Below are 11,293 nucleotides of genomic sequence, written 5' to 3'. Positions count from 1 at the left end.
CCAAGTTCCTTGGAGTTCACTTAACTAGTGGCCTATCTGGACACTCAACATCTCCTCACTTGTTAGGAAGGCATGACAGTGACTCTACTTCCTCAGAAGACTGAAGCGGCCATTATGTCAACCTTCTACAGGAGCTCTGTTGAGTGTCCTGGGCAGCTGCATCACAGTGTGGTCCAGTTGCTGCAGAAAAATGGATCAGAGGTCAATTCACAGGACCATAAGAGCAGCAGAGAGGATCACTGGAATATTTCCCCCCCCCCCCCCCCCCCATCGACGTGTCTGAAGAGGATGTGCAAAATCATTGAGGACCCCTTTCTACCCTGCTCCCATCGGGAAAGAAACACAGGAGTATCAGAGCCAAAACCACTAGGCTGAGGAACAGCTTCTTCCCACAGGCAGTGAGAATGCTGCATGTATTATTTGTCTGTATGTGTGTTATGTCTGGTTGTGTGTCTGCATGTTTTTGCACCGAGGACAGGAGAAGGTTGTTTTCTCAGGTTGTCCTTGTACAATAAGATGACAATAAAACTTGACGGTTCTTTGCTCTGGGTGGGAGGAGAAGAGGTTGTAAATGGAATTGGAAACTAGAAGGAATGGGAGTCCTTTCTGGAAGTAGAATCAAGGAAAATGTTTGAACTACTGGTATGCTGGTATGGAACAGAAACAAAGCAGATGGAGAAGCAGAGTGTCATTGGTATTTTTGGTCTGTTCAGTCATTTCCCATTTATATGGGTCTCAATACAAGTAAAGAAAAAGTGACAAATCAATAAATAAATCCTTTAAGGTATGCATGGTAAGACGGTGAAATATAAACCTTCCTGAACAGTGACTGATATTCTTGATCCTCCTCTTGTTTCTGATCCAGGCTGGTGAGTGGTGACTGACCTTGTTCTCGTGGCACCTGAGGGCCAGAAGTGGCAGCTGCAAGTATCTCAGGGATCTAGATGGGGATCCATGTGTGGAACATGGGCTTCACAGCTCGCTGCAGAGTTGAAGAGAGACATTTACAGTTCTGTAAGGATTCAGACAGAGGCATTTACAGAAACTTCATGTACGCTTTGCTGCCACTCAATCATTTCCCAAACCACATGCCATTGTGAATGTTCACTTGTTTCAGACCATCCATCTCATTGATCAGGCTCCACTGGCTCTCTGTTAAAAGGTGACTGGTTAAAAAACAGCAAACAATGAAGGGTGGGGAGCAGCTGAAAAGATGTGGTAGCTTTTTTGATCCAATGTGTTAAGCAGCTACCTGACTGCCTGGTCTCAGTGCCACCTTGTCTCCAATCTGATTACAACCTCATCTTGAGGAGCACTGGGCATCTTCCTCCCCTTCCCCTCTCCCCCCCCCCTCTAACATTGTCTTATACAATGCAAAAGATCACAACTACTATGTATCCACTTTAATAAGCAGTGGATAGTGGCAGGCTATGTACATATGAGATAAAAAAGAAATGAGGACCCTCAGGTCCATTTGGATTGAACGCATCAGAAATCACCTAAAGGTACATCCTCAAGATTTGCCAAAAGCTTTTCTTCCTAAATGCATACATTTATAACTCCTCAATGCACAAATACTGAGTGTGCATACAATAGAACAAAATAGGAACATCAATATTTTTTGTAAACTATTTTAATAGGCTTTTCACTAAAAAAAAGAGGAAAATAAAACTTTATCTTATGAATAATGTCAGCTGGTTGTGGTGGTCACCATGGAAAGAGAGGTTTCTTGTCACTGCGGGACAATTCACAGAGACAATTCAGCAGGACGAGGGTGCCCCGGAGGAACCTGGCAGGCACCATGTCGATGATCAACTTGCGTAGGATAATTGGACTATACATGATGTTGGTGTAGGCATTGGGACGCTGCTTGAGAATTCCATAGGTGTTGACCAAAAATTCACTGAAGCCGGTGTGGATGTCTATTTTGTAGTTAAGCTTTTCCAGTTTCAGTAATAAAGCTGTATAACTCTGTGTCATTTCCCTCCATTTCTGCTTATCCACTGTTCCATCGACAGTCTTAACAGAATTCTGCAGGAAACACCAGAACACAGACATAATGAGTCATGAATAATGAAATAATTGTCTTTTGCCTTCAAATGATCCCAGTACTTCAAGGGTACAACAGAGGACAAGAATCTAAAATCACAATCATTTAATTACAAATACTTAATTAAATTCCAATAAAATACTCTTGTTACTAAATTCCAATTTCTTTAATCAGGTACAATCTTCTTAATCAAACACAACATGGAAAGGGGAAGGTGTAAATACCTGTTTGATTTTTGTTGGAATGTTGGATACTGTGTATCCGTACAACCTGGTTAGCCCTGGGAACACATGTGCGAGGATTCTCCGGTCCAACTGGAATGCTATCTCCCCAATCACTCGGCTGTTCTTCTCCAAGTTTGAGAAGGAGTCCATCTCTGAAAGAATTGTGAGTTACAAGTATGGATTCAATAACCAGGGTGATGGGTTTCAGAGGATACAGCCATATTGAGATATTGGTTTAAAAAAAAGGACAGTAAATATCAGAGCATAAGAAACAAACGTGGGAGGCCTTTCGCCACCACCCCCAAGCCCCTACCGCTGCTCTGCCATTCAGTAAAGCCGTAGTTTAACATTAGCATCATTTTCTTGCACCAACTCTGAAATTAAGAGAATCAAGGGACAAGTGACAGCCTCCATTGCTTTCTTGGCTAGAGAATTTCAAAGGTCCACTCTCTACTGGGTGAAGGAATTTCTTCTTACCCCTCTTCCAAATGCCTGCTTCTTATTTTGAGGGTGAGTCTCTTGATTGTCGAGAGGGTTAGCTTATGAGGAGAGATTGAGTCATCTAGGACTGTACTTTCTGGAATTTAGAAAAATGAGAAGGGATCTTAGGGAAACGTATAAAATTATGGAGGGAATAGATAAGATAAAGCAGGGTTTCCCAAATTGGGTTTTGTGGAAATGAGTAAGGGTCCATGAAAGAGCAGACCATGGAATAGTGTGCTCAGTGCTCACTGAGCAGTGTTCAGTCTCCTATTATGCGCTGGTGGGCCATCAGCGCATCAAAGGAGTCCCATGATGTGCCTGCGCCAGTGGCCCACCAGCACATCACAGGAGTCCATGCTCAAATCCTCATCCCAGACTGGGTGACAATGGCTTGCAGCAACAATCCTGCAAGTGAGCCACAAAGACAACCCACATGCCCTCCCAGTCTGAACCCACACGCTGCACTGCACACCCCTTCCGCTCCCCGGATCAACACTCAAAGCTACGTCTACAACGCTGCACCCATTGGTCCGCTGCACTGCGGCCCCTTGTCAAAACGCTTCAGCAAACTCCCATGACTTGAGGACAGTGCCCGACCCAACTACACGTCAGCAGAAGGACCCAGAGCCGGAAGAAAAAAATGCCCCCACAATGCAAAACAAACCACAGAAACAAATAAACTGGAAACAAAGACAGAAATACCAGAAGAACTCAGCCAGCCAGCCAGGAATGACACCCCGATGAAGGGCCCAAGCCCAATACATTGGCCATGCATCTCCATCCCTGCCACACAAAGTACACAGTTCGACCTGCTGAGCCTCTCCAGCACTGTGCCTCCACAACTGTCAGCTGGCTGCCCCACCAACCCCAAGTGCGACCTCCAACGCCATCCCCATGAAGCTAGAGATGCATGCCCAACCCTGAAACTGTAGCAACGAGGCACCACCTCCAGAGGAAGCCCCCCCCCACCTCAATACAGTGCAGACGCCAAGCCTGTTCATCACCCCAACCAATGAGATTTCCCTAGCATGAAGCTCGCGAAAGAGGTGGCCACACTCCAACAATATTCCACGTGAGCCACACCATAAACCATGGATCATTGGACCAGAAAAGAAACCAAGTGAATGGTAAATTTATTTACTTTCTTTCCATATTTTTTTATATACCAGGTATTGCAAACTGTACTCGATTAGGGTTCCGCCATTTCCCAGTGCACCCCAAAAGGGTTCTGTGAGCTAAAAAGTTTGGGAAACCTTGAGACAGAGATAGGTAAGTTGTTCCTATTGGTGGAGAGACTAGAACTAGGGGACATAGCCTCAAAATTCAGGGCAGTAGATTTAGGGCAGAGATGAGGAGAAACTGCTTCTCCCAGAGGGTGGTGAATCTGTGGAATTCGCTGGCCATTGAAGCAGTGGAAGCGACCTCAGTAAATATATTTAAGACAAGGATGGATAGATTTCTACATAGTAAGGGAACTACAGGATATGGGGAAAAGGAAGGTAGTTAGAGATGAGCCTATCATCAGATCAGCCATAATGTCACTGAATGGCGGAGCAGGCTCGATGGGCTGGATGGCTGACTCCTGCTCCTATTTCTTATGTTCTTATATTCTTATGTAGACATCCCCTTGGCTATCAACCCCATATTTACACCGTCAAGCCTCATCAGAAATGTTATGCTTCAATGAAACTATCTTCCATTTATCTAAACTCAAGAGAGAATACACCTTATCGTTTTACTCTCTCCTCGTACAACCAGCCGTCCAGGGCATCACTGGTAAATCCACACTGCACTGAGAAGCTGCACTGTGAAGAAAGGTGCTGTTATAAAGGCAGATCTGGTGGGCATGAGAAATCCGACTGGCAGCAGAAGTTGGAAAGGGTTTGAAATAAGCATATCCATTCTTGGCTTTTATAAAGAGAAGCAGGGAATCAGAACTGCGGGACTTACTCAGGAAAAGTCTGAAGATGCTGTGGGTGCAGGAGACAAACCCATTTAATGGAGAAAGAGGTGTGAGATTCTACAGGCTCTGGAAATCTCCCTTCCCAAGCTTCCTACTTTGTTGTTTCCCAACTCCATACTGCCCAATTCTCCCTCCATTCAAGATGCACAAACCTAACTGTTTTCATATGCTCCTGCCCCATCGAACTTGTATCATCATATCTCAACTCCATTTTGCACCCCCCCCCCCCACCAGTTCTGTCTCTTTCTATCGACATACATGACATCTCATGAGCTCTCTACCACTTCAACAACTATCAGTTTCCTCACCCTGACTGCCTGATTTTCACCATGGATGACCAGTCTTTGTACACATCCATCCCCTGTAAGGAAGGCCTCCATTTCTTCTTGGATAACAGTTCCAACCAGTTTCACTCCACCACCACCCTCGTTCGCTTGGCAGAACTGTTACAGTGCCAGCGACCCAGTTTAAGTCCAGTGCTGTCTGTAAGGAGTTCATATGTTCTCTGAGTTTCCTCCGGGTGGTCCAGTTTACTCCCACCATTCAAAGCATACAAGGATTGTAGGTTTATTGGGTATATTTGGGCAGCACAGACTCGTGGGATGGAAGGGCCTGTTACCGTACTGTAGGTCTAAAAATTAAAAAATGAATTTAAAAGTCCTGCAAACACCACATCAGTTGGTCAACATCTGTGGGAAAAAATAGTTGATGTTTCAGGTAGAGCACCCTGCCAACTGGGAAAGGAAGAATTTTTAAGGTTTAAGTTGTAGATGCTGCCTACCTTGCTCCTTGCACCTTCTATGCTTGTACATTGTCACTGAAAGCCTACGCAGTGGACGATCAGGAGGATAAGATGGATCGTTGGCTTTTATTATTAGAGGGTTTGATGACAGGAGTAAGGAATCCTATTTTAATTGGAGAGGGCTGTGGCACTTCTGTACCTAGAATATTAACGATGAAAGAGTGTGGTGGAAACTCACTGGTCTGGTTCCCGGGATGGTGGGTTTATTATCTGAGGAGAGACTGAGTAAATGGGATCAGTACTTCCCAGAGTTTTAATGAATGCAAGGATATCTCCTCAAAACTTCCAGATTATTTACAGACTCAACACACTAGATGTAGGGGTGAGGGGGAGACATTTCCCTTGGATGAAGAGTCCAGAATTACTGGGCACAGTTTGAAAATAATGGCTGAAATATTCAGAGAGGAAACAAGAAAAATTTCTTCAGCCAGCTGAACCTGTGGAACTCTCTACCCAAACATCTATGGAGCAGTCCTGAGTTCTTTAAACCTGACATTGCTCAACATTCAACGAATTAATGATATAGAAACTATGCTGGAAAAACAGCAGGGGGGAAGATCAGGCATGGTCTTTATGAGTGGTGGGGCAGAATGGCTGACTCTTGACGAGCGGTGGGGCAGATGGCTGACTCTTGACGAGCAGTGGGGCAGGATGGCTGACTCTTGAGGAGAGGTGGGGCAGGATGGTCGACTCTTAGGATTAGGTTGATATCACCAAAATATTGTGGGCATTATGTTCAGATCTTTACCAGGCCTGCTCTCTAACCTCACCTGATGCAGAAATGCCATGTTAGTTCTGCTCATAAGACTGCAGTTGCCCTGATCAGATTATAGACTACCTGTCCTTGGTATAAACATTGGGGTGGGTGCCACTGACAGAGAGACAACCCCTTCACTCAGAGAAGTGTTTGGAATTGTAGTTCATGCTCCAAGCTAACCATTCAAAAGAAAGAAAGGCTTACCATTCACGTAAAACACTCGAGTCTTGTTTCCTTCCTCGAGGAACAGCTTTTTCAATTCATCAGAGCTGGCTGTTTCTGAAAACCAGTGTTTCTTGCTTGTGGGCCAGGTCTCAGAGTTTGAGGGCTGGCTGCTCACAATTTCATTGTTGGGGCGACTAGAGTCATCAATGGGATGGGTTTCCAGGGACTCCGTGCTACGACTGTAACTGGGGATGTGAGCTGACTGCGATGCACCGAGAGCAGTGTTGGAGCTCGCTGTGCAGGAATTGTCAGCCAGTGAAAGGACGAGAAGGTTCTCCAATGTCGGACTTGGCCCCCGGTTGAATGGGAATACACTGGGACTGTTCTGCTCTGGGAAACAGCACAGCCTGGCACCTAAAGAACATTCATTGGAAAGAATGGAAAAGTTAAACAGGTTGGCTGCTTCCTCAGAGCCCCATTTACTGAGCTCTTCCCTGACTTTCTGTGTGGAGTTTGCAAGTACTCCTTGTGACCTCTTGGGTTTCCTCCCATGTCCTAAGGGCATGCAGACTGAGGCTAGATAGCAACTATAAATTGTCACATCACGTGTAGGTGGGTGGTAGAATCTGGGAGGCAGAGGTTAGTTTATGGGGGTGCTACTTGGAGGAGGTTACAGGAAGATATATTTTCATTTTTATAAAAATTTAGACATACAGCACAGCAACAGGCCCTTTCATCCCACAAGCCTGTGCCACCCAATTGACCTACAACCCCTGGTACGTTTTAAACAGTGGGAGGAAACTGGAGCACCCAGAAGAAACCCACGCAAACACGGAGAACGTACAAGCTCCTTACAGACAGCGCCGGATTTGAACTTGGGTTGCTGTAACAACGTTGCACTAACTGCTACGCTAACCGTACCACCGTTACTGGGGAATGAAATTATTCTGTGAGCTGGCATACACTTGACGAGCTGAAATGGCCCCTGGCACGTGTGGCAAGCAAAACATAGAAATCCCCTACTTCATGTTGTAGTTTGAGCTTTGGACATTACCATCTTGAGCCTCCAGCAAGGGCAGTTATATCACCACTGGACATCTTAGAGCTGTTACAGAGCATGCACTATGCACGGAAGCTGTCTTTCAGAAAGATTTATACTTACCTAGTGACTTGTCTAATAAGCCTGCTCGATATCAGGGTCTATGAACTTTCAGCCACTTACCATACCTGGATTCGCTCACTCCAAACCACACCAACTATATCTTATTACTCATTCACACTCCTCCATGAGGTGTGACTGTTGCCTGGGGTAAACGACTGAAATACGTCTCATATATTCCTGACGAAGGGTTCCTGCTGAGTTCCTCTAGCACCTTTGTGCACTGCATTAATTCCCCAGCATCTGCAGACTCTGTTCACATGTTAAAAGCCAGACACACCAGACAACAGCACCCTAACTGCAGATGGGCAGATGGGTTAACTTGGCATAACCTTGCTGTGCATGGAATCCCACTCAGTGCCCACTCAAACTATCGCTGCATTGACATTTTTGTCACAACACCGCAATGAACAAACACTGGACAATATTTCTCCACCATGCCGCAATGACAGATGGCAAGCATCGGAAGCAACATGGAACCTGCTCTGCCTGAACAGAATTCCTCTGCCATCCTTCCATCCACTTTACATTCAGGTTACAGTGAACTTCATATATATAATATATATGTTCACTGTCTTGTCAGTTCTCTTCAGTTACATTGTTCTGCTTCCTTGGTTAATTATTAAACCTGCCATTCATCAAGTGCCTCCCTTTTTATTTTATTTCAATTTCTGTCCCACAGGTTGAGCAGGTTTGCTTCCCACAGAAACCTTCTCTTTCCTCTTTAAAGATTTCATTATTGTCATGTAATACTACATTTAGAATGCAACATACACAAAATTCTTGAACTTTGTCTACCGTAAGGAAGACAGAGAGTCGCCACTTTGTCCAGCGCCCCTCACAGAAATGAGGCCCCAGCGTGGAACAAACTCACAACCCCTGGTTTACAAGACCAGTGCTCTAACCACTGAGTTATCGAAGCCTTTAAATCCATCTTCTATAATGCTGATTTGAGACATCATTTTTGAATGTTTATATATGAACAAATTAGATCTTATTCGTAGCATACACTGTTTCTCAAGTTCTCCATCTCTGAAGCTTCCCCACAGAATCTTCTAATTTCATGTTAATAGCACTGGAAAACAAAGATTTAGCTTCTTGAACACTTTTGGGTGTATATTTTATGGATTTTGGTCTGTTGATCATGAAAATTATCTTAAAATTTTCCTATCACATGCCCTTTTTTTAAAAGATATAACCTATTTTTGTGATTTCCTGTCATATTTTAAGTCTATTTCAAGCATTCAAAACCATGAAGTGCCACGTGTCACTGAAAATCAATTTTCTGTGTTCACACTTTGACTTTTTCCCTGCTGATCTTGGTGCCGTCAGTGACGAACATGGTGAAAGTTTTCACCAGAACATTGCAACCATGGAAAAGCGCTATCAGGGCAACTGGAATCCATCAATGCCGGCCAACTATTGTTGGACGCTGACACGAGAGGCATCAGATGCTAAATACAAACGAAAATCAGTAGCAAAACATTTTTAGGTCAGTTGAACTAATGCAATGTGTCAGCATCATTAGGAGATTAAACATGTTAAATTCAATAAAAGTTAATTTCTTCTTTTCTTTGGCTTGGCTTCGCAGACGAAGATTTATGGAGGGGTAATGTCCACGTCAGCTGCAGGCTCGTTTGTGGCTGACAAGTCCGATGCGGGACAGGCAGACACGGTTGCAGCGGTTGCAAGGGAAAATTGGTGGGTTGGGGTTGGGTGTTGGGTTTTTCCTCCTTTGTCTTTTGACAGTGAGGTGGGCTCTGCGGTCTTCTTCAAAGGAGGTTGCTGCCCGCCGAACTGTGAGGCACCAAGATGCACGGTTTGAGGTGATATCAGCCCACTGGCAGTGGTCAATGTGGCAGGCACCAAGAGATTTCTTTAGGCAGTCCTTGTAATTAATTTAATTGTAGTTAATTTAATGTTTCTCTAACTTCCTACATGACACAGCAAATCTGAAATTATCATTGTGTTCAGCTGGAAGTTGTCTGTCATCATTCCCTTAGCTATTCCAACCAATAGGTTGTACTGTGGAAGTACTTTCCACCAGAAATGCAGCAGCTCACCACTAGCTTCTTCAGGGCAAGAAAGGATGGATGATCATTGTTGGACGGGCTAATGACTCCTCATCTCCTTGACTGGATAGTCCTGGAGCAAAAGTGGCCACATTTCCCTGAGATATTGGAGAGAATAATGCAATGATATCCAGCAACTGCTGATGCAAGTTTAGGTCACTCTGAAACAGACTGACCAACTCGTAGTGAGTAATGAGGTAGGAACATACCAAACATCAATAAGCAGAAGGAGCAGCTAATGGCTCTGAGCAGCAGAGGCATGGCAGAGCATCTTTAGAGGCCCAAGGCCCACGACACTCTGAATTAGGGACCATCACTTTTGTGTCAAGTGTTGACACTTCCCTTCTCGTTAAAACAAAGTCAGGAAAGAGAATTAAAGTTCAAACATGAATCAAATAACTTGCATAATATGAAACGTAAGATGCTCTGTTGTAGACGAGTCAATCATCCGAGGGATGATTGAGCAACCCATCTTTTGACCAATGAAACATCTTGGAGTTCTTTAAAAAGTAAGGATCCCAGATAAACCCACATGCCTGCCGGAAGCCCAAGTGCTCCAATACCTTGCCCTTCTGAAGCTGTGGTGGAGTGACTGAAGAGTGGGAGACAGTTTGGTTTCTGCCCAAATGCTGGTGCACTGTTGGAGCACAGGAGACTGCGCAGGTCCTTGTTTTCTTTCAAGAGAGTAATCTGGTGCTTTAGTGCTTTGTTTTCAGCAATTAGCTTCATGTTATCTTGGCGAATCTTTTCGGTGTCATCGCACATGGCTACAAATCCAGGTGCCTCATGAACCAGGGAGGATGCTGGTGCTCACAGCAGGCTAGGAACAAGCAGCTGCATTGTGATGTCACAACACTGGAACATGTAACAAGGGGCAATGTGTTCCGCAGATGCAGTGCACTTCAACGCAGCACGCACACACACACGCCCACCTATCCTCACTTGCCAGAACCATAGTCAAAGTTGTATATCCAAGGATCTTTTGGAGCCAGTGCGAGATGTGTAGATATCATCACTGATCAGCCTTCCAACCTGTGAAATTATCTGGACATGTGCAGGAATCTGGAATCTGAAGCCACTGATCTGACCTGACCAGCAGAGATCCTCCATCAGAGTGTGTTTGGCAGTTAGATTAACGACTAGGACACCAAATACACCCCTGATCAGCAGGCCACAAGCTGGCCTTATTTTTCCTACACATTGGTGACAACAGCTTCTGATATGCCACAATTATGTATTTATATACAGTAAAACCCCTGTTCTCCAGAATTCAAGCAACCAGCACCCTCAAGCAACTGACAAAAAAAAAAATCAAGGAAAATAAATAGGTAAATAATATAGGTTTAAAATTGGCGCTAGCTCACCAATTGCGCAACTCAAGCGACCAGAAAATCTGGCATCTACTAATCCCCATGGGTGCCAGATACCGGGGTTTTTACTATATATTATAAAGGATTTTTTTACTCAGTCAAACGGCACAAAAAAAGACCCACCACATCCATAACTAATTATTGTCAGGCATGAACATGCTGAAACTAACTATATCTACCCCGTTTACCTTCATGGGTTTCCAGCCTTCCATATCTTGGTTTTCAAACCCCTGTTTCAATGCCTATTG

The 11,293-nt window shown here is 44.5% G+C and overlaps 1 protein-coding gene across 1 annotated transcript; it reads right to left on the bottom strand.

Moving 5' to 3' along the window:
• Positions 1-1,617: 1,617 nt before the first annotated feature.
• On the bottom strand, positions 1,618-10,503 carry LOC138760052 (speriolin-like protein). Its single transcript, XM_069930474.1, has 4 exons — positions 10,239-10,503; positions 6,484-6,858; positions 2,275-2,426; positions 1,618-2,031 (listed from the first exon to the last, which is right to left on the bottom strand). The coding sequence occupies exons 1-4, from the start codon at positions 10,438-10,440 to the stop codon at positions 1,708-1,710; spliced, it is 1,053 nt and encodes a 350-aa protein (XP_069786575.1). The 5' UTR covers positions 10,441-10,503; the 3' UTR covers positions 1,618-1,707.
• Positions 10,504-11,293: the final 790 nt, after the last annotated feature.

The sequence above is a fragment of the Narcine bancroftii genome, chromosome 4, assembly GCF_036971445.1.
Source record: "Narcine bancroftii isolate sNarBan1 chromosome 4, sNarBan1.hap1, whole genome shotgun sequence".
In the NCBI taxonomy this organism is placed as follows: Eukaryota; Metazoa; Chordata; class Chondrichthyes; order Torpediniformes; family Narcinidae; genus Narcine; species Narcine bancroftii.
This window is presented reverse-complemented; position numbering and strand designations above follow the sequence as displayed.